The sequence below is a fragment of the Pelodiscus sinensis genome, unplaced genomic scaffold, assembly GCF_049634645.1.
Source record: "Pelodiscus sinensis isolate JC-2024 unplaced genomic scaffold, ASM4963464v1 ctg34, whole genome shotgun sequence".
In the NCBI taxonomy this organism is placed as follows: Eukaryota; Metazoa; Chordata; order Testudines; family Trionychidae; genus Pelodiscus; species Pelodiscus sinensis.
The window spans coordinates 7,008,803-7,029,676 of record NW_027465849.1 but is presented as its reverse complement, the minus strand read 5'-3'; the positions used below and the strand labels follow the sequence as shown (position 1 = coordinate 7,029,676).

At 66.7% G+C, this 20,874-nt stretch overlaps 1 protein-coding gene across 2 annotated transcripts in view; it reads right to left on the bottom strand.

The window, feature by feature from the left end:
• MARK4 (microtubule affinity regulating kinase 4) overlaps positions 1 to 20,014 on the bottom strand; it is a 43,435-nt gene extending 23,421 nt beyond the window's left edge. For both annotated transcript variants that reach the window (XM_075915370.1, XM_075915371.1), the window contains exons 1-2: positions 19,631 to 20,014; positions 247 to 444 (exon numbers count right to left, since the gene is read on the bottom strand). In XM_075915370.1, coding sequence (XP_075771485.1) covers positions 247 to 444; positions 19,631 to 19,681 — 249 coding nt within the window. In that variant the 5' untranslated portion in view covers positions 19,682 to 20,014. The remainder of the gene's footprint in view (positions 1 to 246; positions 445 to 19,630) is intronic.
• Between the last annotated feature and the right edge of the window lie 860 nt (positions 20,015 to 20,874).

Sequence of the window (20,874 nt, the reverse complement as noted above, 5' to 3'; positions counted from 1 at the left end):
GTGCCCCACATGCTCCTCCTCTCGCCTGCCCCCCACTTCCCTGCCTGTGTCCCACATGCTCCTCCTCTCCCCTGCCCCCCACTTCCCTCCCTGTGTCCCACACGGCCCTCCTCTGCCCTGCTCCCTCCCGCAGGGCTGCCCCACGGCTCCCCCGTATGCCCTGCCTGAGACATTGCTCCATGGCCCTCTGCCCACCCCTCCAGCGGGCTGCCCCACAGCACTGCCCCACGGCTCCCGCCCTCTCACCTCTCTGCCCGTCAGGATGTGCCGGGCCAGCTTGACCTTGGCGAAGTTGCCTTTGCCGATGGTTTTGAGCAGCCGGTAGTTGCCGACGTGGGGCTGCTCGTCGGTGCAGGAGGCGATGGAGTTCCGGCAGCGCGCGCCCAGCGACCGGCTGGACCATGACGAGCCCTTCTCCGAGCGGCTGCTGCCCAGGCTGCAGTGCTGTGGGGAGAGGCCGCTTCAGTGGGGAGAGCCCTGGCTCCCAGCCTTCTGCTCTAACCACTGCTCCCCACTGCCCTCAGCTCCACCCAACAGCTGGCACGAGCCACCTTTCCCCAGCCCTGAGAGCCACCCGGAGCAGAAAGGCCCGACGCGGAGAGGGGACCCCCACAGTGGAGCAAAAGCTGCGTGCCCTGGCTGCCAGAGCCCCCCAGGTCTGGCTCAGCCCCCCTTCCAGGCCCAGCTGGCAGAGCGGGGTGGGCAGCTGGGGAGGGGGGGGTCGCAGCTTCCAGGACACTCCCTCAATTCTCCTGGTCCCTGCCCCCAGCCGGGGAGGGCCCAGGCCACGAGTATCTCCTGGGTCGCCCCCCGCCTGCCACTGCCCCCCTCCCATGAAACCCCCCCCCCTCCCCGTCCCTCGCTGCCATCGCAGCAACGGGCTCAGAGCCCTGGGCAGGGGAAGCTCCCGGAGGGACAACTGTCTGGAGTGCCCCCCCTAGCACCAGGGGGGCCAGCGTTCAGCGCTGCACAACCCCACAGGCTGGAAACCCCGCCGTGCAGCACCCCACGGCTCTGCATGCCTGGTCCCCAGCACTGTGGGGGCCCCAAAGCACAGAAAACTTTGCGGTCAGCGTTCAGAACCCCATAGCTCTGTAGGCCGTTACCCCCCCAGCACCAAGAACCCGATGGCCCCATAGGCCAGGGGCCCCCCATCACACCGTGGGGGCCCAGCAGTCTCAGCTGCTCCAGGCAAGCTGGGGGAAGCCCTTAGGTAGCAAGGAGAAACCGAGGCAAAGCAGAACAGACAGGCCTGGCCATGGCTCCTTCCAGCCCTGCTGCGTGCCCGCTCTCTGCCCCATGGCCAGTCACGGGGGCCGTGTCGGCAGGAGGGCGAGCCGACGTGGGAGCACATTAGCCGCACCCGTGCGTGCTAGCGAGAGACCAGACGTCCCCCGACACAACGCTTCCCTGCGGGGCTGCGGAAGGTCTCGTACGGTGGAACAGGGAGTTAGAAAGCATTCGAAGGTGTGGAGTGGAGCGGACACCGCCCAGCCCAGCCCAGATGCAGTTTACACCCCTGTAGCCACAGGTCAAAAAGAGGGCTTAGCGGGTTACCCGCTGTCGTCATAAGCCTCAAACTCCGTGTCCTTATCGAGTGTGGGGGAAAGGCAGGAGTGACGGGCCCAGGCTTGTGTTTCGAAGGCGAGGGCAGGCCGAGGAAGGAGAGTTCAGGGAAACAGCCACCGTGTCGTGGGAAGCGTTCGAGGTTTTGTTTTCCTGGAGGAGGCCGGGAAATTGTTTTGGGGCAGGCCTGGTGCGAACGGATTCCGCGAGGCTGGCGGCCGTTCCAGAGAAGGCTGCGAGGGCCAGGACGTCAGCAGGGTTCAAAAAAGAGCTAGATACGTTCACGGAGGTTCAGTCCATCCACGGCTATTGGCCCGGCTGGGCGGGGATGGCGAACGGGCAACCGGAGAGGGATCACTTAACGATTCCCTGTTCTGTTCCCTCCCTCTGGGGCATCTGGCCTTGGCCGCTGTCGGCTGACAGGACACTGAGCTAGACGGACCTTTGGTCTGACCCCGTCTGCCCATTCTCAAGGTCAGGATGGGGACCCGGAGGTTGCCTGTACGTAGCTGGCTGTCGGGAGTCACTGCTGAAGCTGATGGTGGCGCAGGAAGTCGAGGCCGGGGGGGGGACGTCCTAGAGAAAGTTTTATGCAGTAGCTGAAGTTCGCCTGGAAACCCAGGAGGGCGTGTAAGTGGTGAAAACACCCTCCAGCTACCCCAGGTGTATCACTGGTTTTTACGGTGCATTTGGTCTAGAAATTCCTCTTCCAGGTACCCTGGGAGAAGGCTGACCAATGTCGGGGAGGGATAGCTCAGTGGTTTGAGCATATGCCTGCTAAACCCGGAGTTGGGAGTTCAATCCTTAAGGGGATCATTTAGGGATCTGGAGCAAGTCTGTCAGGGATGGTACTCGGCCCTGCCGTGAGGGCAGGGGACTGGACTTGATGACCTCTTAAGGCCCCTTCCAGCTCTAAGAGCTAGCTATATCTACACACACATAAATATAGGAAGCCAGGCCCCACAGCTGGTCTGAGGGATGGTGGCAAAGGGCCGTGGAACAGTGAGTGGGTGTGGATGAATGGGATGAGGTTGGGGCCACATTTGGGGTGGCCTGTCATCTTGCAGACATCTGGGCAGTGGGGCGGGATGCTGCCGTGTGGGGAGGGGACAAGGGAGGCTGGGAAGAAGCTGGCTCTTTGCAGAGGGAGAGGGAGTGGTTGGAGGAGGATAGCTGTAGGCGGAGGATTGCTTTTAGGAGTTCTGCTATTCCTGCAGTAAGAGCGCCAGGGCCAGACAGCACCGGTCCACCTGCGTTTCCTCATTCATGCGTCTCGGGAAGGCACCTGGGGTGGGCTGTGGGCTGGAGGGGGGATGAAATTGCAGTTTCTCCTGGAGTCGCGTGGGACAAATCTGACGTCCAGGGTGCATAGTGATGCGGGGATCCACGTCGAGTACTTTATGGGTATGTCTACACTGCAGTGTTATTTCAAAATAACGCGTCTACACACAAAATGCATTGCGAAATAGCGCGTCCACACTGAGTGGCCGTTGAATCGCATTTAAGGCTGATTGGAACCAGTTCCGGCAGGGCATCAGGGCAGAAGCTACCTTGTGGCCAGGGCGGCCAGCAGGTCACCCTGGGAAGGGCTGGAGGCCCCCTATTAGCGCTTATTTCGAAATACACAGCGCTTATTTCGAAATAGCAATTTGGAAATAGGCGCTATTCCTCGTGGAATGAGGCTTACCAATTTCGAAATAAGCCCTCCACGATGTCGAATTAATTTCGAAATAACGGAACGGCTGTGTAGGTGCTAGGAAAGTTATTTCGAAATAACTGTGCGTAGACATACCCTACGACAGCAGGGTCTCGATCAGGATCTCAGCAGCGTAATGCTTGTTGATTCCACAGTCAATGTTTTTCCCGGAAGCAATGGAGGCCATGACCAAGGGGTGGCTCTAGCCAACCGGCGGAGCTCCCCACGGACCGACTCAGAGTAGCGCCAGACCCTGCCAGAACCACCACCGCCAAACGTGCAGCCATAACTTTGCTGCTACAATGGTCACCGCACCACCCAATGTGCCTTTCAAGGTCCAGGCCCCCTGGATGTGCTTAGCGTAACATGCATTAAACGCCCCAATAATAATAGCATGAAACCAGACAACCCCCGTGCGGGTGTTCCCTCTGTTTCCACCCGTGGGCGGAATACATTTTGTTCCATGCACCGAGGCATGTGCAAATGTGCACCACGGGTAGACACCCACGCGGCCGGCTGTGGGTGTTTTGCTAATCAGCCAGGCGGCATTTGGGATCCCTCCTGAAAGGCTGCCCAGGCGCTCAGCTTACAGAGAACACGGCCCTACGCTCTCGAATGAACGTGCACCGAAAAATGCTAAAAGACACAAACCGCACAGCTCCCGGAGGGGACAATTTTCAGAGAACGAACCCCTCCGTGTCTGATCTCTCAGCCCTCGAGTTCACAAGCCACCTGGGCAACCCACTCCCCAAAATCGGCTTGTGAGCTCAAGTTCGTAAGTTTACTCGAGGGCTGGATTCATGGCTCGTTACAACAGTCGGTAACCCCCTCAGCCCCCGTTTTATCCTCTGGCTCCGGGCGGGAAACGGGTCGCGTCACCTCGGCGGGTCTGGGATCGCGCGCCAGCAATTCGTGCCTGCTCCTCCGCGCAGGGGCAGCGGGTTTGTGGAATTTTGGGGGGTCACCCCGACCAGACCCAAACCGTCCTGCCTACCTGGCGAGGCGGAAGTGAGGGCTGCGGGGTGGGGGGTTCAGGAGGAGGCTCAGGGGGCTGGGGGTGGGCCCGAAGAGGTCCTCTCCCTGCCAGCGACAGCGAGCTTCAGGTTTGGGGTCCCTCTCTCCCCACCACCGAGGCCCACTGACAGGGAGGGAAAGGGGGCAGTCGCCCAGAGACTGGGAGGGTTTAAAAGGGCTTGGGGGGCCCGGCCACAGTGGCTCTGCCTGCTCTGGGGGAAAAGCGTTTCTTGACTTGCCCCATGCGGGGGGACTTAAGGCAGCTTAGCTTGGGGTCATTTAAGGGTGCAGTGGTGAATACCCGGCTGGAAAGGCCTGGCACTGAGAGCTCTGCTCCTAGCCCCGACTCCGGTGTGATTTTCAGCCCTGCCCAGGGCCGCCCGGGGGGGGGGGGGGCAAATGGGGCAATTTGCCCCAGACCCCGCAGGGGCCCCCACGAGCATGTCTGAGGTCTATAGTATTTTTTTAATGGAAGGGGCCCCAGGCTTCGCTTTGCCCCAGGCCCCCTGAATCCTCTGGGTAGCCCAGACCCCCCTAGGGGCACCCGTCAGGCCGGGCTGTGAAGAGAGAGCGCCCCCTGCTGAGCCTGGCTGGTCCCTGCCCTCCCTCCCTCCAGTGTCCCAGTCTGCCCTGCACAGACACCAACTTCTCCTGCCTCTGCTCCAGGCCCCGCCCCCAGGCCATCCCTTCCCCAAGCCCCGCCCCCTTCTGGCCCCGCCCACTCCATCCCCGAGCCCCTGCCCCCATATCAGCCCCGTCCACCCCCCCCCCCCAGTGCCCGGAATACTGCAAACAGCTGGGCGAGAGGCGCTGGGGTGTGCCCCAGAGCATCCAGAGTCGGGGCCTAGGGGCCCTGTCTCCTCTGCTCTCCCCATTCCCTGGGCGCATCCCTGTTCCCAGCCACCAGCCTCTCCCCATCCTTTGCCCCGGATGTCCTACCCCCTCCTTCCCCACCTGGGCCCGGTGCACACTCAGCGCCCCCACCCCGCCCCCTGCAGCCCAGCGCTCCCTGACGAGCCCCCCGCCTCCTGCAGCCCAGCCCCCCCGCCCCTGCAGCCCCCCACAGCCCCCACCCCCTGCAGCCCTCTAGTGGCGCACGTCAGCCCGGACGGTGAGGGGAGAGCGCCCCCTGCTGAGCTAGTCTTTGGCTGACTCCCAGCCAAGCACTGACCCAGCCGGCCCCCCCCGAGCCAGCCGGAGAGGGGGCAGCAGCCGGGCTCGGTCCCAGCACATCGCTCTGGGCCCTGCACCCCTGCCCCACCACAAGCCCCTCAGACCCCTATGCCGGGGGGCAGCCCGAGGTCCCTCGCTCCGCACAAAGCTCAGGCCCCAGGGAGCCAAGACCCCACCCGCCCACTTGCTCTTCTGCCCCCTTTCCTCACCCAGTGCCCGCCCCAGCCCCCTGCCTCGGAAACTGGCATCGGGGAGCCCAGCCAAGGCCTGGGGGCTGAGAGGAACCACCCCAGTCAGCCCCCCACCTGGTGCCCCCCGGCAAGGGTATGACAATGCCCCCCAAGAATCCCCCGCCCGGGCCCTGGGGGGGCAGAGGGAGGCCAGGCTGGCACGATGGCTAGATGCGGGGGGCAGAGAAAGCGTGCCGTGACCAGGGCGGAGGGAGGGCTCACGGGGGGCAGAGGCCAGGAGGGGGGTGGCACGCCCCCCTGGGCAAGGGCTGCACGTCTGAGGGGGTGAGCGACCGGCAGCTGCAACTCCCTGCCAAATAGCTGCAGTTTCCTTGGAAACGTCCGCGCGCGCGTCTCCGTCCATCCTTCCCTGCCCCGGCTGCCAAGGGCGCAGCCCGCCGAGAGCTGCCAGGCGGGCGCCCCAGGGGTACCCAGGCCTGGCCCCGAGGGGAGGCCCAGCGCCTCATGACGGCCATCCACGGGCCCCGAGCCCCTTCCCGACACCCGGGCCTGGACAGTGAGAGGGGAGGGGGGTCGCAGCGGAGGGCTCCCCATCTGCACCCTACAGGCCCAGACCTGCAGGCATACGGGCGGGGGGGACGACACATGCAACACGGCTCCAGCCTCCGGCTTCTCCCTCCCAGCCTCAGCCCGTCATCCGGCACCCACCCCGACCAGGCCACAGGGCCCCTGCAGCCACGGAACGGCACAACCGTGGTCCCGGCAGGCCAGGCCAGCGGAACAGCGCCGAAAGGTCTGGAGAGCCAGACGGAGGCCTGGGGGTGTGCGGTGCGGAGAAGAGCAGGCCGAGAGGGCAGCTTTCAAGTACGTAAAAGGCTGGTACCAGGAGGAGGGAGACAAATTGTTCTCCTTGACCTCGGAGGCTAGGATGGGGCGCAAGGGGCTTAAACTGCCGTGAGGGAGGCTAGACGGCACATTAGCAAAAACTTCCTGCCTCTCAGAGTGGTTGAGCACTGAACAGAAGACGGGCCAGGCTGGGTCAGACCAAAAGCCCATCCAGACCAGTGTCCTGTCGGCCGACAGTGGCCCCAGAGGGAGGGAACCGAGCAGGGAATCATCAAGCGATCCCTCCCTGTCGCCCATTCCCAGCTCCATGAATGTATCTAGCTCTTTTTTAAACCCTGGTAAAGTCCTGGTCTTCACAACTTCCTCTGGCGAGGAGTTCCACAGGTTGACTGAAGGAAAAAACTTCCTTTGGTTTGTTTTCAATCTGCTGCCTGTTCATTTCATTTCCTCGTTCTTATATGGTGGGAATCAGGCGCCTCAGGACTAGCCAGAAGGATGTTTGCTATAAGCCGGGGACTTTTTGCCCGGGACAGAAGAGGAGAAAGAGCTGGCTGTACCGGGTGATCACAGGAGGACTATGTACGATGCAGCCACGGAAAAGGCCAATGCAGTCCCAGAACGCATCCGGTGTGCCATTTCCGGCACAGCGTCAGCGCCGTCAGCCCAGGCCCGGGTGAGACCACAGCTGGACTCCTGGGTACCATTCTAGTGTTCCCCGCTTCGAGAAGGGACCATTCACGCTGGAGCAGGTACAGAGAAGACCTACCTTGGAAGAGGAGACTCCAAGAACGTGGTCTGTTCGGCCACACGGAGGCCGAGGGGGGATCCGACTGCCCTCTGCGAACACAGACGGACAAACCCAGGGAGGGAGAGGACTTAGGGAAGGGCCAAATACCCCACTGGGGCATGTCACAGGGAGGGTGCCGGGTTCCTTCCCAGCAGTCTGGGGGTGGGTCTTGCCCACATGCTCATGGTCCCATTTGGTGCTGGGAAGCAATTTTCCCTGGGCCAGATCGGCAGAGACCGGGGGGTGGATTTCGCCTTCCTCTGTAACACGGGGCGCAGGTCATCGGCTGGCTCAAACGCCCGGCCGCGGGGGATGCTCGGCCCAGCGGTGTCGGCTCTTTGCAGGGCGGGCGAGGTACCGGGCGGTTCTTCCGGATGCGTGGCCCCGAGGTGCACTCCACGGAGGGTTGCCCACACGCGCCGGGGGTCTATAATGTCCATGGGCGCACCCTTGCTCCACCTCCAGGTTCCGTCCGAGGCAATACGGAGAGGGGGGAGAGAGGAGAGGGGGGGGGGGCAACGGATTGCACCCTTGGTTCCTTCTCCATCGAACTGGGCCACGGCAGAGGGGCTGGAATTCTTAAGGCGCCTCCAGGTCTGGGGGCGTCACCCCCTCCTCCTCCGAGAGCTGGTCCACCGAGGGAGCAGAACCAGCCACACCCGGGCGGGGGAGGGCGCGAGGAAGAGGACGGTGCCGTGGAACAAAGAACGACCGCGGCGAACGAGGCGCCCGCCGTACGGAGACAGGTCTGCACTGAGCTCCACGGGGCCTCCCCGCCGGTCTGGAGAGGGCACGTTGTGAAACGTGGCCTTCACCGATGCGGCTTCTCTCGTGGATCGGGCTCGGACCCCCTCCCCCAGGGGCAGAGCCAGCCCTGCCCGAGAGCGGAGCGCAATGTGCCCCGAGCCCCGCCGTTCCTCCTCCGTGCGGCGCTCGCCGCCGGGGGATTTCCTGAAGGGCGTTGCCCCCTGCCGGGCCCTGCGGACGTCAGGGGAGAGCCGGCTTTGCTTCCCCATCGAGGCAGGAGCCTTCGGAACAAAGGCAGGTAAGCGCCCGGGTCGGCGGAGGTGAAACCAGGATACAATCTTCGGCAGAAACCGGGGGTGCAAGCCGGGGGACGTGGCAAGGGAGGGAAGCCATCTTGGCCCCGGGGTTGCCCGCCCGTCTGACAGGAGGGACGGCTCCCAGGCAGGCGGCCTTGCCGGAGAGATGGCGCAGGAGGCCAGGTGCTCTTCGGGCGGGTGAGGGAGGAGAGGAGTCCTGCAGCGGGGCGGGCGGCACGGACAGCGACTACCCGCACCGGGACGGAGCCGAGCGCGGGTCCGGACGCCTTCGCAGAGGGCAGCCCCCTGTGATGTCGTGGGTGCTGTCTGCTTGCTGGGCGCTATGTCTGTAAGCACTGCCCAGCGGGGGGTCGCTCCTGAGCTGCAGCAAGGGGTGTGGCTACCCGGGGAGGGGTGTCCCGTGGTTCGGGGAGAGGGAAAACATGAAGAGACGAGACTAAGCTGAGTACTGAGGGGATCAGGGGCCTGTGGGCCCCGCCCCAAGGGGTCTGAGGCTGCCTGGCCCGGACTCCTGTAACCACGTCCCGGCTGTGCCGTGCGGTGTCCCGGAGAAGCAATAAACCCCCCTGTTCTACTGGCTGGCGGAGTCTCATCTTGCTGGAGATGGGGTGCAGGATTGGGGGCGCCCCAATGCACCGTCACACCCCCATATTCGGCGGGGCCAGACCCCACAAGGCCAAACACTCCCACATGGCCGAGAGAGAGAGAGAGGACGCCTTGTACCGCGGACACACGGCCCCCGTTCTGCCAGTGCCCGGAAAGCCGGCTCAGAGGCGAGGTCCCACGGTCAGAGCCTGGATTGGAAGCACCCACGGCGTGGCGCGAACCTCCGGACCCTTCTGTGGGGCGGGCGGGAGGCGTATCGGCAAACAGGCGTCCGGTGCATTGAGCGCCGATCTCCAGCGAAGGGGAGGGGTCCTGCCTGGCACACGGAAGGACGGAGAGGACGCAGTCCCAGGACCGGATTCCACCTGCTCGTTTTCCGGAGGACGAGGTCAGTGGAATCAAACCCTGCCCGTGGGGAAGTCCCTGGACCGGGTCCTACTGCTCCCCCTTGCAGTACGGCGTCCGCGGGGGCTGCCGGGAGAGCGGGCCCCGAGGCGGGGCATGGGGGCCCCCGCGAGCGCCATCGTAGGACACCCAGGGCCCACGCGGAGGTACGGCTCCGAGACGGAGGAGGACACGGGAGGAGGGCGGGGCCGCTGGTGGAAGGACCGAGGGAGGTCCGAACCACCAAGCCACTGGCCACTGGCAGACCTGGCGCTCGGGAGCTGGTGGAGAGAAACCCATCGGAATTCTGCAGGGGGTGGAGGGAATGGCCGTCTGACCGGAGGGATGAGGGCGTTCCTTCAGGGTCCTCTTCAGGACGGTCCCTGGCAACCACGGCCACGAGACCTGGCACGTCTGTCCACGTCCACGAGACGCTGCCAGTGAGTCTGTCCTCCAAGACCGGGGGGTCTCCACCGTTCCAGCCGACGCTCATCTGTCTTGCGCCCCCCCCCCAGTTTCGCCTCCCTGGAAAATGACTTGGCTCACAAACCAGCCACGGGTCACAGCCCACGCCGGCCAGCCAGCGGCTTCCTGACTCCCTCGTGGCGTGGTACACGGGAGCCAACGCCGCTGGACTACGAACCCCGAACTCTCGCAGACGGAGCGGCCCACGCAAGTCACTGCAGGACGGCTGAGTTCTACAGATATCACGGGGGCTCTGTAGCCTGCCGCAGAGCGAAGCGACCACGGACCCCCCGGCGGAGAACCACGAGTCTCAGACGGCCCGAGTTGAACACGGGCGCTCCTGGAGAACCCCGTCCACAAACTGCACCGGCTTGACGTGCGTTAGACAGTCGCATGTAGCAAACCGCGCCGTGGCACTGGAAGGCCGGTCAAGGAGACTTGTGGCCCACAAAGTCCGGCTGCTTCTGCTCCTGGTTGGCCGGGGGATGTAGCTGCCTGGGTTACTCCATCCCCGCTTGCGGCTTGAAGGCACTGGGTGGGGAGGGGAGAAACCAGAAACTCAGCTCCCTTGGCCAATGCACGAGGCCACGTCCCTCGTGCCCGCGGCTGGAGTACGCCAGACCGTTCGGGGGGGTGGGAGAACAGCAGAGCCGCGCCGAGGCCTCCAAGGGGTCAGGAAGGTGGCAGTCTGCGTCCTGCCCCTCCGTCCGCGGATGGGGAGACTCAGCCACCCTCTGGGAGAGAAGCGAGGGGAGAACTGAAGACCGGGCAGCGTCAGCAGAGGACCTGGCACCGGCAGAGCCGGGCAGAGCTGCTCCTCTTCCAGCCCCGGCTCCCAGCGCTACTCGGTGCCGGCTGGGAAGCGGAGAGGAGGGGGAATTCTTCCCCGGTTGAGCAGGAACGTTCCCGGGCTGACACGGAGCAGTGCGGCCAAGGAGCCGGAGGATGACGCGGAGGGGCAGCGGAAATGGAGGATCCTTGGCGGAGGCTTCGGCCAGTCGGATGTAGGGGAGAGCAAGGGCGGCCCCTGCCCTCCAGCCGAACCCTCTGACGCCGAGAGGTCGGACGGTGGAACCGGAGGAGCGAGGGATGTCATGGCGTAACGGAGGGGGTTCCGTGGTTATCGCAAACGACCATCGGTTAATGCTGGTGGCTACGTGCATTTCCCTCCTCCCCCGCCAGTACATTTTTGAGCAGGCTGGCCAGCAGCCCGGCTCGGTAAGTCCGGGACCTACCCCTGCTGCATTTAAAGCGTATTAGGAGCCGGGCGGACAGGCAGCCTGGCTCAGTTCTGGCTCGCGCCGGGTCCGAGAGATCAGACACACTCACCCTGGCCAGGGGCTGCTGCCACCTTGCACTGCTGCCTCGGCGTCAGAGGCAGCAGTGCAGGGCGGCAGGCAGACAGTCCGCAAGGGGCGCTGGTTTTTAAACTGGCTCCCCTCGCGGACCAGCTCCTGCCTGGCCCCCCGCACTGCTGCCTCTGATACAGAGGCAGCAGCACTGAGGGGAAGGGGCCACCGTGGGAGTGAGGCCCACCGGCTGCCAGCCCCGCCCCCCGGGACTATAGAACAGTCGAGTAACCGATAACGATTCCCGTGGTTACGCGGCTATTCGAGGAGCCCTAGGGAGCGGGATGGAGGAGCGTGGAGGGTGCGAAGGCCTCGCCTCCTCCAGCGGAAAGAGCTCACCAGGCCCGGAGCCGACTCTAGCCACGACGACCTCTCGTGCGCAGGAGCCTCGGAGCGGGGCCGCGTCCCTGGAGCTGCACGGGGGGCAGGCGCGGCAGCTTCCGTGGGCCCGGAGGACGATTTACCTCATGGCGAGGCCCGGCACGGGGCCTGAACGGCAGAGCCGGTGTTGGCAGCAGCCCGTGCGCTTTGCACGCAGCGGCAGGTGGGGCCTGGGCACGCCGAGACAAGAGCGAGCCATGGCCCGGTAAAGCCTCGGGGGGCCACGCAGCCTGCCCCCTCCCCTGCAGCCCTGCACCCCGAGGCTGGCATGGAGCAGCACCTCAGGGCCAGCAGGGAGCCGGGCTGAGGAATTTGCCCTGCCCTGCCCTCTCCTGGGCATAAACTGAGGTCACCAGGCCCAGCTGTGGGGAGGAAAAGGGGCGGCTGCCAGGCACAGCCCCCGTACATGGGAGCAGCCGTCCTGAGAGCTGCTATGCCCCGTCCTGGTGCCGCAGGCCGCCCTGAGCTGCAGCCAGCACTGGCATCGCAGGAGCTCTCATCCCGGCGCCGCCCCGCCCATCCCGGAGCCGGCGCCAGAGCCATGGAACCCCTCCCATATGGAGCTGGCTCTAGCGCTGCAGAACCCCCGGGGCTGGTCTCATCCGCAGCATCGCCCCCCCCCCCCTCCAGGGCCCTGCCGCAGAGCCCCAGGCGTTAACGGTGCCTCCGTGACCGGGGCCCAACGGGAGCCCCACAGACAGCTCGGCCTTGACAGCACCCCCGCCCCCCAACCTTGTACGAACCTGCTGGCCCGCCCGAACTGCCTCCTGCCCCCCACCCCGGGTCGGCCGGTGCCCCCAAAGCAACGCACAGCCCCCTGCCGGCCCCCTTACGCCCTAGCTTCGCTGCTGCCCCTCAATCCCAACCCACAGCCCCCTACCGGCCCACTCCCCTCCCCCCCAGCTCAGCCAGTACCCCTCAATCCCAACCCACATCCCCCTACCGGCCCACTCCCCTCCCCCCCAGCTCAGCCAGTACCCCTCAATCCCAACCCACATCCCCCTACAGGCCCACTCCCCTCCCCCCCAGCTCAGCCAGTACCCCTCAATCCCAACCCACATCCCCCTGCCGGCCCACTCCCCTCCCCCCCAGCTCAGCCGGTACCCCTCAATCCCAACCCACAGCCCCCTACGGGCCCACTCCCCTCCCCCCCAGCTCAGCCAGTACCCCTCAATCCCAACCCACAGCCCCCTGCCGGCCCACTCCCCTCCCCCCCAGCTCAGCCAGTACCCCTCAATCCCAACCCACAGCCCCCTACGGGCCCACTCCCCTCCCCCCCAGCTCAGCCAGTACCCCTCAATCCCAACCCACATCCCCCTACCAGCCCACTCCCCTCCCCCCCAGCTCAGCCAGTACCCCTCAATCCCAACCCACAGCCTCCTGCCGGCCCGCTCCCCTCCCCCCCCAGCTCAGCCAGTACCCCTCAATCCCAACCCACAGCCTCCTGCCGGCCCGCTCCCCTCCCCCCCCAGCTCAGCCAGTACCCCTCAATCCCAACCCACATCCCCCTACCAGCCCACTCCCCTCCCCCCCAGCTCAGCCAGTACCCCTCAATCCCAACCCACAGCCTCCTGCCGGCCCGCTCCCCTCCCCCCCCAGCTCAGCCAGTACCCCTCAATCCCAACCCACAGCCCCCTGCTGGCCCGCTCCCCTCCCCCCCAGCTCAGCCAGTACCCCTCAATCCCAACCCACAGCCCCCTGCCGGCCCACTCCCCTCCCCCCCAGCTCAGCCAGTACCCCTCAATCCCAACCCACATCCCCCTGCCGGCCCACTCCCCTCCCCCCCAGCTCAGCCAGTACCCCTCAATCCCAACCCACAGCCCCCTACGGGCCCACTCCCCTCCCCCCCAGCTCAGCCAGTACCCCTCAATCCCAACCCACAGCCCCCTACCGGCCCACTCCCCTCCCCCCAGCTCAGCCAGTACCCCTCAATCCCAACCCACAGCCCCCTACGGGCCCACTCCCCTCCCCCCCAGCTCAGCCAGTACCCCTCAATCCCAACCCACAGCCCCCTGCCGGCCCACTCCCCTCCCCCCAGCTCAGCCGGTACCCCTCAATCCCAACCCACAGCCCCCTACCGGCCCACTCCCCTCCCCCCAGCTCAGCCGGTACCCCTCAATCCCAACCCACAGCCCCCTACCGGCCCACTCCCCTCCCCCCAGCTCAGCCAGTACCCCTCAATCCCAACCCACAGCCCCCTACGGGCCCACTCCCCTCCCCCCCAGCTCAGCCAGTACCCCTCAATCCCAACCCACAACCCCCTGCCGGCCCACTCCCCTCCCCCCAGCTCAGCCAGTACCCCTCAATCCCAACCCACAGCCCCCTACGGGCCCACTCCCCTCCCCCCCAGCTCAGCCAGTACCCCTCAATCCCAACCCACATCCCCCTACAGGCCCACTCCCCTCCCCCCCAGCTCAGCCAGTACCCCTCAATCCCAACCCACATCCCCCTACAGGCCCACTCCCCTCCCCCCAGCTCAGCCGGTACCCCTCAATCCCAACCCACAGCCCCCTACGGGCCCACTCCCCTCCCCCCCAGCTCAGCCAGTACCCCTCAATCCCAACCCACAGCCCCCTGCCGGCCCACTCCCCTCCCCCCAGCTCAGCCGGTACCCCTCAATCCCAACCCACAACCCCCTGCCGGCCCACTCCCCTCCCCCCAGCTCAGCCGGTACCCCTCAATCCCAACCCACATCCCCCTGCCGGCCCACTCCCCTCCCCCCCAGCTCAGCCGGTACCCCTCAATCCCAACCCACAGCCCCCTGCCGGCCCACTCCCCTCCCCCCCAGCTCAGCCAGTACCCCTCAATCCCAACCCACAGCCCCCTACCGGCCCACTCCCCCCCCCCCAGCTCAGCCAGTACCCCTCAATCCCAACCCACAGCCCCCTACCGGCCCACTCCCCTCCCCCCAGCTCAGCCAGTACCCCTCAATCCCAACCCACAGCCTCCTGCCGGCCCACTCCCCTCCCCCCCAGCTCAGCCAGTACCCCTCAATCCCAACCCACATCCCCCTACCGGCCCACTCCCCTCCCCCCCAGCTCAGCCAGTACCCCTCAATCCCAACCCACATCCCCCTGCCGGCCCACTCCCCTCCCCCCCAGCTCAGCCGGTACCCCTCAATCCCAACCCACATCCCCCTGCCGGCCCACTCCCCTCCCCCCCAGCTCAGCCAGTACCCCTCAATCCCAACCCACATCCCCCTGCCGGCCCACTCCCCTCCCCCCCAGCTCAGCCGGTACCCCTCAATCCCAACCCACATCCCCCTACCGGCCCACTCCCCTCCCCCCCAGCTCAGACGGTACCCCTCAATCCCAACCCACAGCCCCCTGCCGGCCCACTCCCCTCCCCCCCAGCTCAGCCAGTACCCCTCAATCCCAACCCACAGCCCCCTACCGGCCCACTCCCCTCCCCCCAGCTCAGCCGGTACCCCTCAATCCCAACCCACAGCCCCCTACCGGCCCACTCCCCTCCCCCCAGCTCAGCCAGTACCCCTCAATCCCAACCCACAGCCCCCTACCGGCCCACTCCCCTCCCCCCAGCTCAGCCAGTACCCCTCAATCCCAACCCACAGCCCCCTACCGGCCCACTCCCCTCCCCCCCAGCTCAGCCAGTACCCCTCAATCCCAACCCACAGCCCCCTGCCGGCCCACTCCCCTCCCCCCCAGCTCAGCCAGTACCCCTCAATCCCAACCCACAGCCCCCTACCGGCCCACTCCCCTCCCCCCCAGCTCAGCCAGTACCCCTCAATCCCAACCCACAGCCCCCTACCGGCCCACTCCCCTCCCCCCTAGCTCAGCCAGTACCCCTCAATCCCAACCCACAGCCTCCTGCCGGCCCGCTCCCCTCCCCCCTAGCTCAGCCAGTACCCCTCAATCCCAACCCACAGCCCCCTACGGGCCCACTCCCCTCCCCCCCAGCTCAGCCAGTACCCCTCAATCCCAACCCACAGCCCCCTACGGGCCCACTCCCCTCCCCCCCAGCTCAGCCAGTACCCCTCAATCCCAACCCACAGCCCCCTGCTGGCCCGCTCCCCTCCCCCCCCTCACTGCCGACCCCCAGCCCTGCAGGTGCCCCCAAAGCCAACACACAGCCCCCTGCCAGCCCCCTTCTCCCTAGCTTCGCCGATGCCCCTCAATCCTGACCCACAGCCCCCTGCCGGCCCACTCCCCTCCCCCCCAGCTCTGCCGGTGCCCCTCAATCCCACCCCACAGCCCCTGCCAGCCCGGCCCTGGCTCGCCCAACCACACAGCTCTCCTGTCACCCTTCTCTCCTGCAAGGCCGGAGATGCCCGAGGGCACCAAACCGACCGGTGACCCGGTCAGAGACAAGCCCCCTCACCCACGACTCGCGCAGGCGCCTGGCTCCATCTCACAGGTGGCGTGAGCTGCAGCAGCCCCCAGCCAGCGCCAGCCACGCCCTAGCGGGCAATGGCCTAGGCCCAGCCTGTCGGGGCGGGGCAGGGCCCATGGCCCCCAGACCCAGTCTCTGGCATGCCACGCACACCCCTTCTGACAGGGGGGCCTGGGGCCCGAAACGCCGCCCTGGAATTGGCAGAGCCTGGCCTCCCGCCCCCGGAGCGGCCAAGAGCGGGGCCAGGCACGGCGCCAGGGAGCAGGGGCAGAGCCTGGAGCCACGTCCCAGGGGGCACGGCCTTGGGGAACGGGCTCTGCGCCCTGCCCACCCCACAGCAAAGGGAGGGAGCCCCCCAAGCCCTCAGCACCCCACGGCAGCTTCCTCTCCCTGGCCGGCACGGAGGGACGCCGTGGGAGGACTCTGGGGCCCGGCACTCCTCCTGCCAGGGCGTGGGGGCCACGCACCGGCCTGGCACCTCTTGCATCAGGCAGGCCACGCCCGCCGGGGATAGGCGCCATCACCACGCCTGGTCCAGCAGCCGCCCCCCCGGGAAGGTTTTGCTTCTGTGCTGAAGCTAAGCAAGCTGGAAAGGGTTCCCGGCTCGGAAGGGAGACCTCTAGCCCAACCTAGCGTCCTTCTCAGACCGGAGACGGGGGGGGGGGGGAAGCGTGATCCCTGAGTGAGGCGCTCTCCACGGGCATCTCGTCAGCCAGCAATTTGCTGATGCACCAGGGAGGAGTGGACGCCACGGGGCGTGGCGCAGATTGAAAACCACGGTCCTTACCAAACTAGGGTCCAGCAGCCTCGAGCCGTTCACTGGACAGAAGCTGAAAGACTCCCCACAAAGGTTTGCTGCCCAGCGGGCGGGCAGGGGGGTGCACCCAGTAGGGTCCCACGGGAGTCAGCCATGGACTAGCCACTACTGTCAGGCCCACGTGATCAGACACCCCGCTGGGAGGGCAGGGTGCATTTGGAGCCCAGCATCGGAATTTCGAACCACCCTGATAAACTGGGGACTCGGTCTGAGGCCGACGTTCCTTCAAGACAAGTGCAAAATACTTCACTTAAGGAGGAAAAACCCCAGGGGCAGGAGGACCACGTGGGACCTGGTGGGCAGGTGGCACGGAAGGAGAAAGGTTCAAATGGAACACGAGCCAATAACGGGACATAGACGGTGTTCCCCGTGCGGCGGGCGCTTATGCGGCCTCTTGGATGAGATTCCAGCGCTGCCAAGCATCCACCGCTCGGTTTGTGTGTCTCCTGGTGGTGCACATCTGCACAGGCCCCCGTGCACATAAAAAAATTATTCCGCGCGTGGCTGGAAGAAATCCGCACAAGGATGCAAAAGGTTAGACGGCGTAAGGGATGGCGATGCAGAAAGGCCAATCATCACGCCGGGTGCGTTACCAGGAGCGCCGCAAGACACAGAAGGGTCCACCGAGCACTAAACATACACCCATCCCCGAGCACCACACACGCGCCGAAGGCTCAGAAAGCCGGAGCAGGGAGCACAGGGGGAAAGAAACGGGCGAGACTCAGCAGGTGTCGAATACAGGACGGGTTGCTCCAGGCAGAAGGGGGATGGATTGTTCTCCACGCTGGCGGAAGGCAGGACCCGAGCAACAGGCCGACCCAGCAGCAAGAGGGGGGTCTGTCCGAGAGGATCGGGGAGATGGGCCAGGTGTACGGAGGGGGCCGACACGCACCACTTCTATGACGGCGGGAGGGGATCAAAAGGAGAAGGGGGAGGGGAGACCTGGGCTGGCCCCCAAACGGGATGGTGCCCTGTGCTCCGGATTGACGTACAGACCAGGCTCCCTGGAGAGGCCCCCCGAGCAGGGCAGGATAGTGGCTTGGCTCACGGGGCCCTGTGCTCGGAGGCGGCAGGGCGAGGGCTTTCTCAGGACACCTCCGCGAGGGCAGGGGACAGGGTGGGAGGGGGAAGGCCCAGAGGTCACTGTCCCAATCCCAGAAAGCTACTTCCCCAAAGGCGGGCGGGGTCACAGGTGAGGGGCACTTAGGGCCTCCAGAGCGTCCTGGTGAGTCACGCCGGCCCAGCCCGAGGTTCACGCCAGCGCAAAGAGAACCAGCAGAGGAGGATGTGGTCAAAGCTTGGGGGGGCGGAGCCTGGACTCCTGGGTTCTAGCCCCAGCTCTGTGAGGGGAGTGGGGTCTAGTGGTTAGCGTGAGAGCTCGGAAGAGTCACGGCTCCTGGCTCGAGGAGGCGAGTGGGTTACAGCAGGGGCAGCCGAGCGTCCAACTCCCGTCCCCAGCCCTGTCTGCTGCACAGCACGACTCTGAGCCAGCCGCTGCCCCGTGCCTCGGTTTCCCCCGTGCAGGCGCCACGTCGCTGCCATTGTGCTGGGGGCAGAGGGGGGCCGGCCACCCCCGCAGAGCAGGCTGAACAGCAGCACCAGGGCACTCGGGCTTTGCGGCCCACCCCCTTCTCCGGCGGCCACGGGGTCTCAGTGGGGGCAGGGCCTGGCGGGCCCTGCCACACAAGGCCCCCTCCCCCCCCGCAGGCCGGGCTGCCCAGCGTCATGCGCCACAGCCAGAAGAGCGAGGTTCATCGACTCGCCCCCCAGGGTATCTGCATCCCACATCGGGCCAGGTGCATGCTGGGAGCATCCAGCAAAGGCCATGCCCCTGCCTCCACAGACACACACACGGCTCGGCCCAGCCTGGCCGAGGGAGGGACGTGGCTCAGCCCCGCTGGGAGGAGGCCCCCACGAGTGGCTGGGGCTGGTGGCCACGAAGCAGCCCTGCCCAGGGATCCTGGTGCCCCCCACGGCCACGCGGCCAGGCCAAGCCAAACCCAGGGGTCGTTCCAAGGGAAACCTCACCTTCGCCGGCCAGGCCGCGGAGGGAGCCAGCGGAGAGGGGCACCCCGCACCCGAAAAGGCCACCTCAGTTGCTAAGGAACTACTTTTCCCCGCGAAGTAGATCCGGCGAGGGGCAGAGAGATGCCAGGCCAGGATGACACACCAGCAGGCAGGGCACCCCGGCCCGGGGAGCAGGGCGATTCGTCACGCACCGGACAGGGTGCTCGGTGGGGGCCGCCGGGGCAGGTCCGGCTCAGCATTGTGGCTGCGGGGGTGAGGCTGGGGGGCTGCACCGTGTCTCTCTGGGCCCAAGGGGTTTGGGGGCGCGCCAGGCCCCGTCTTTAGCGCTGGCCCCCCAAGGAAGCAACCCCCCACCCCACTCGCTGCTCCCACCCCACGGCGGCCACCCGGCCTGTCCCTGCTGCAGTGCACTACAGCCCGGGCGGAGCCCACGCAGACACCCCCCCAGCATCACATGTGGGAGCCCCCCCCCACAGACGCACCACGTGCCCCCTCACCCAGGCAAATGTCACACCCCGCCCGGTGCCCCACGCAGGGACCCCCCCACCCCCCTTTGCGCGCCGGCAGCGGGGCCAGGTGGGCGCCAGCCAGGCTGGGGGAACGGCGCCCATGCGCCCTCCTCGCCAGGCCCCACCGGCTCGGCCTTGGCAGCAGCCCCACACTGCAGGTGGGCGCAGCTGACAAGGGCGCCCCCCCCCACTGCAGCCCTACGGCCCGGCCCAGCTCTTTGCATGGGGCTGGGGCCCCCTCAACCCCGCGCAATCCGCACCCCCCCACCTCCACCGAGGCAGGGCCCCTCTGCGCCCCCCCCAGTCCCCGGCCGGCCGAGCCCAGCGCAGGGGCGGCCCAGCCCCCCCAGCCCCCCGGCGGCGGGATCCGGGCCGGGCCGGGGAACAAAGGGCCCCGGACTCACCGCCTCCGAGTTGCGCTCGTTGCCAGACGCCAGGGCGGTGCGCGAAGACATCGTCCCGGGGGGGGGGGGCACGGCGGGGGGCCGCGCGGCTACAGGGGGGCGCGCATGGCCCGGGGGGGTCCGGGCTGCGGCGGCGGGGGGGTCCGGGCTGCGGCGGGGAGGACCCACCCCGGGGGGGCCCGCGCTGCCCGGCTCCGTGCGCCCCACGGGCTGCGGGGCGCCGCCGGCCGGGGGATGCTGCGGGGGACGCGCGGCTCGCTAGCGCCAGGCGCGGGCGCCGGCCGAGGGGCTGCGGCTGGCGGGGGCGGCCCTGGCCGGGCGGCGCGGAGCCATCGGGGCGAGCGGGGTCCCCGCCTGGCCGGGGCGGCTGCAAAACAGCGAGAGAAAGGGAAGGAACCGACGTCAGGCAGCGAGCGGGGCTGGGCGGGGGCCACCCCTCCCCCCGCCTCTTAAAGGCGCAGGCGGCGCGCCCCGCGGGGCTGCTGGGGGGCCGGAGCTCGCCCCCCGCCCCGGGCGGCAGGGAGAGACCCCCCGGCTGTAAGGCGGGAGCCGGGCCCCAGGACGTGGGGTGCGGTACAAAGCACCGGCCCCTGCCCGCCGGGCAAACCCCCAAAGCTCTGGGGACAGCGCGGGGCTAAAGGGAGAGAGGGGAGGGGTGGGTGGGGTGGGGCCTGGATGGATGAGGGTGTCTAGGGGCCATGGGGATGGATGGGTGGGGGTGCAGGAGTGGAGGGGGGTGTATAGGAGTGAAGGGTAACATGGGGTGGAGCGGGGTATATAGGGATGGATGGATAGATGGATGGATGGGGTGTATGGGGACAGATGGATGGATGGATCCATCAATGTGGTGTAGGGGGATGGATCGATGGGGTGTATGGGGACAGAGGGGCGGATAGATGGGATGTATGGGGAGGGATGGATGGATAGATGGGGTATATGGGGATGGATCGATGGGGTGTATGGGGACAGATGGGCGGATAGATGGGGTGTATGGGGAGGGATGGATGGATAGATGGGGTATATGGGGATGGATCGATGGGGTATATGGGGACAGATGGGCGGATAGATGGGGTGTATGGGGAGGGATGGATGGATAGATGGGGTATATGGGGATGGATCGATGGGGTATATGGGGACAGAGGGGCAGATAGATGGGGTGTATGGGGAGGGATGGATGGATAGATGGGGTATATGGGGATGGATCGATGGGGTGTATGGGGACAGATGGGCAGATAGATGGGGTG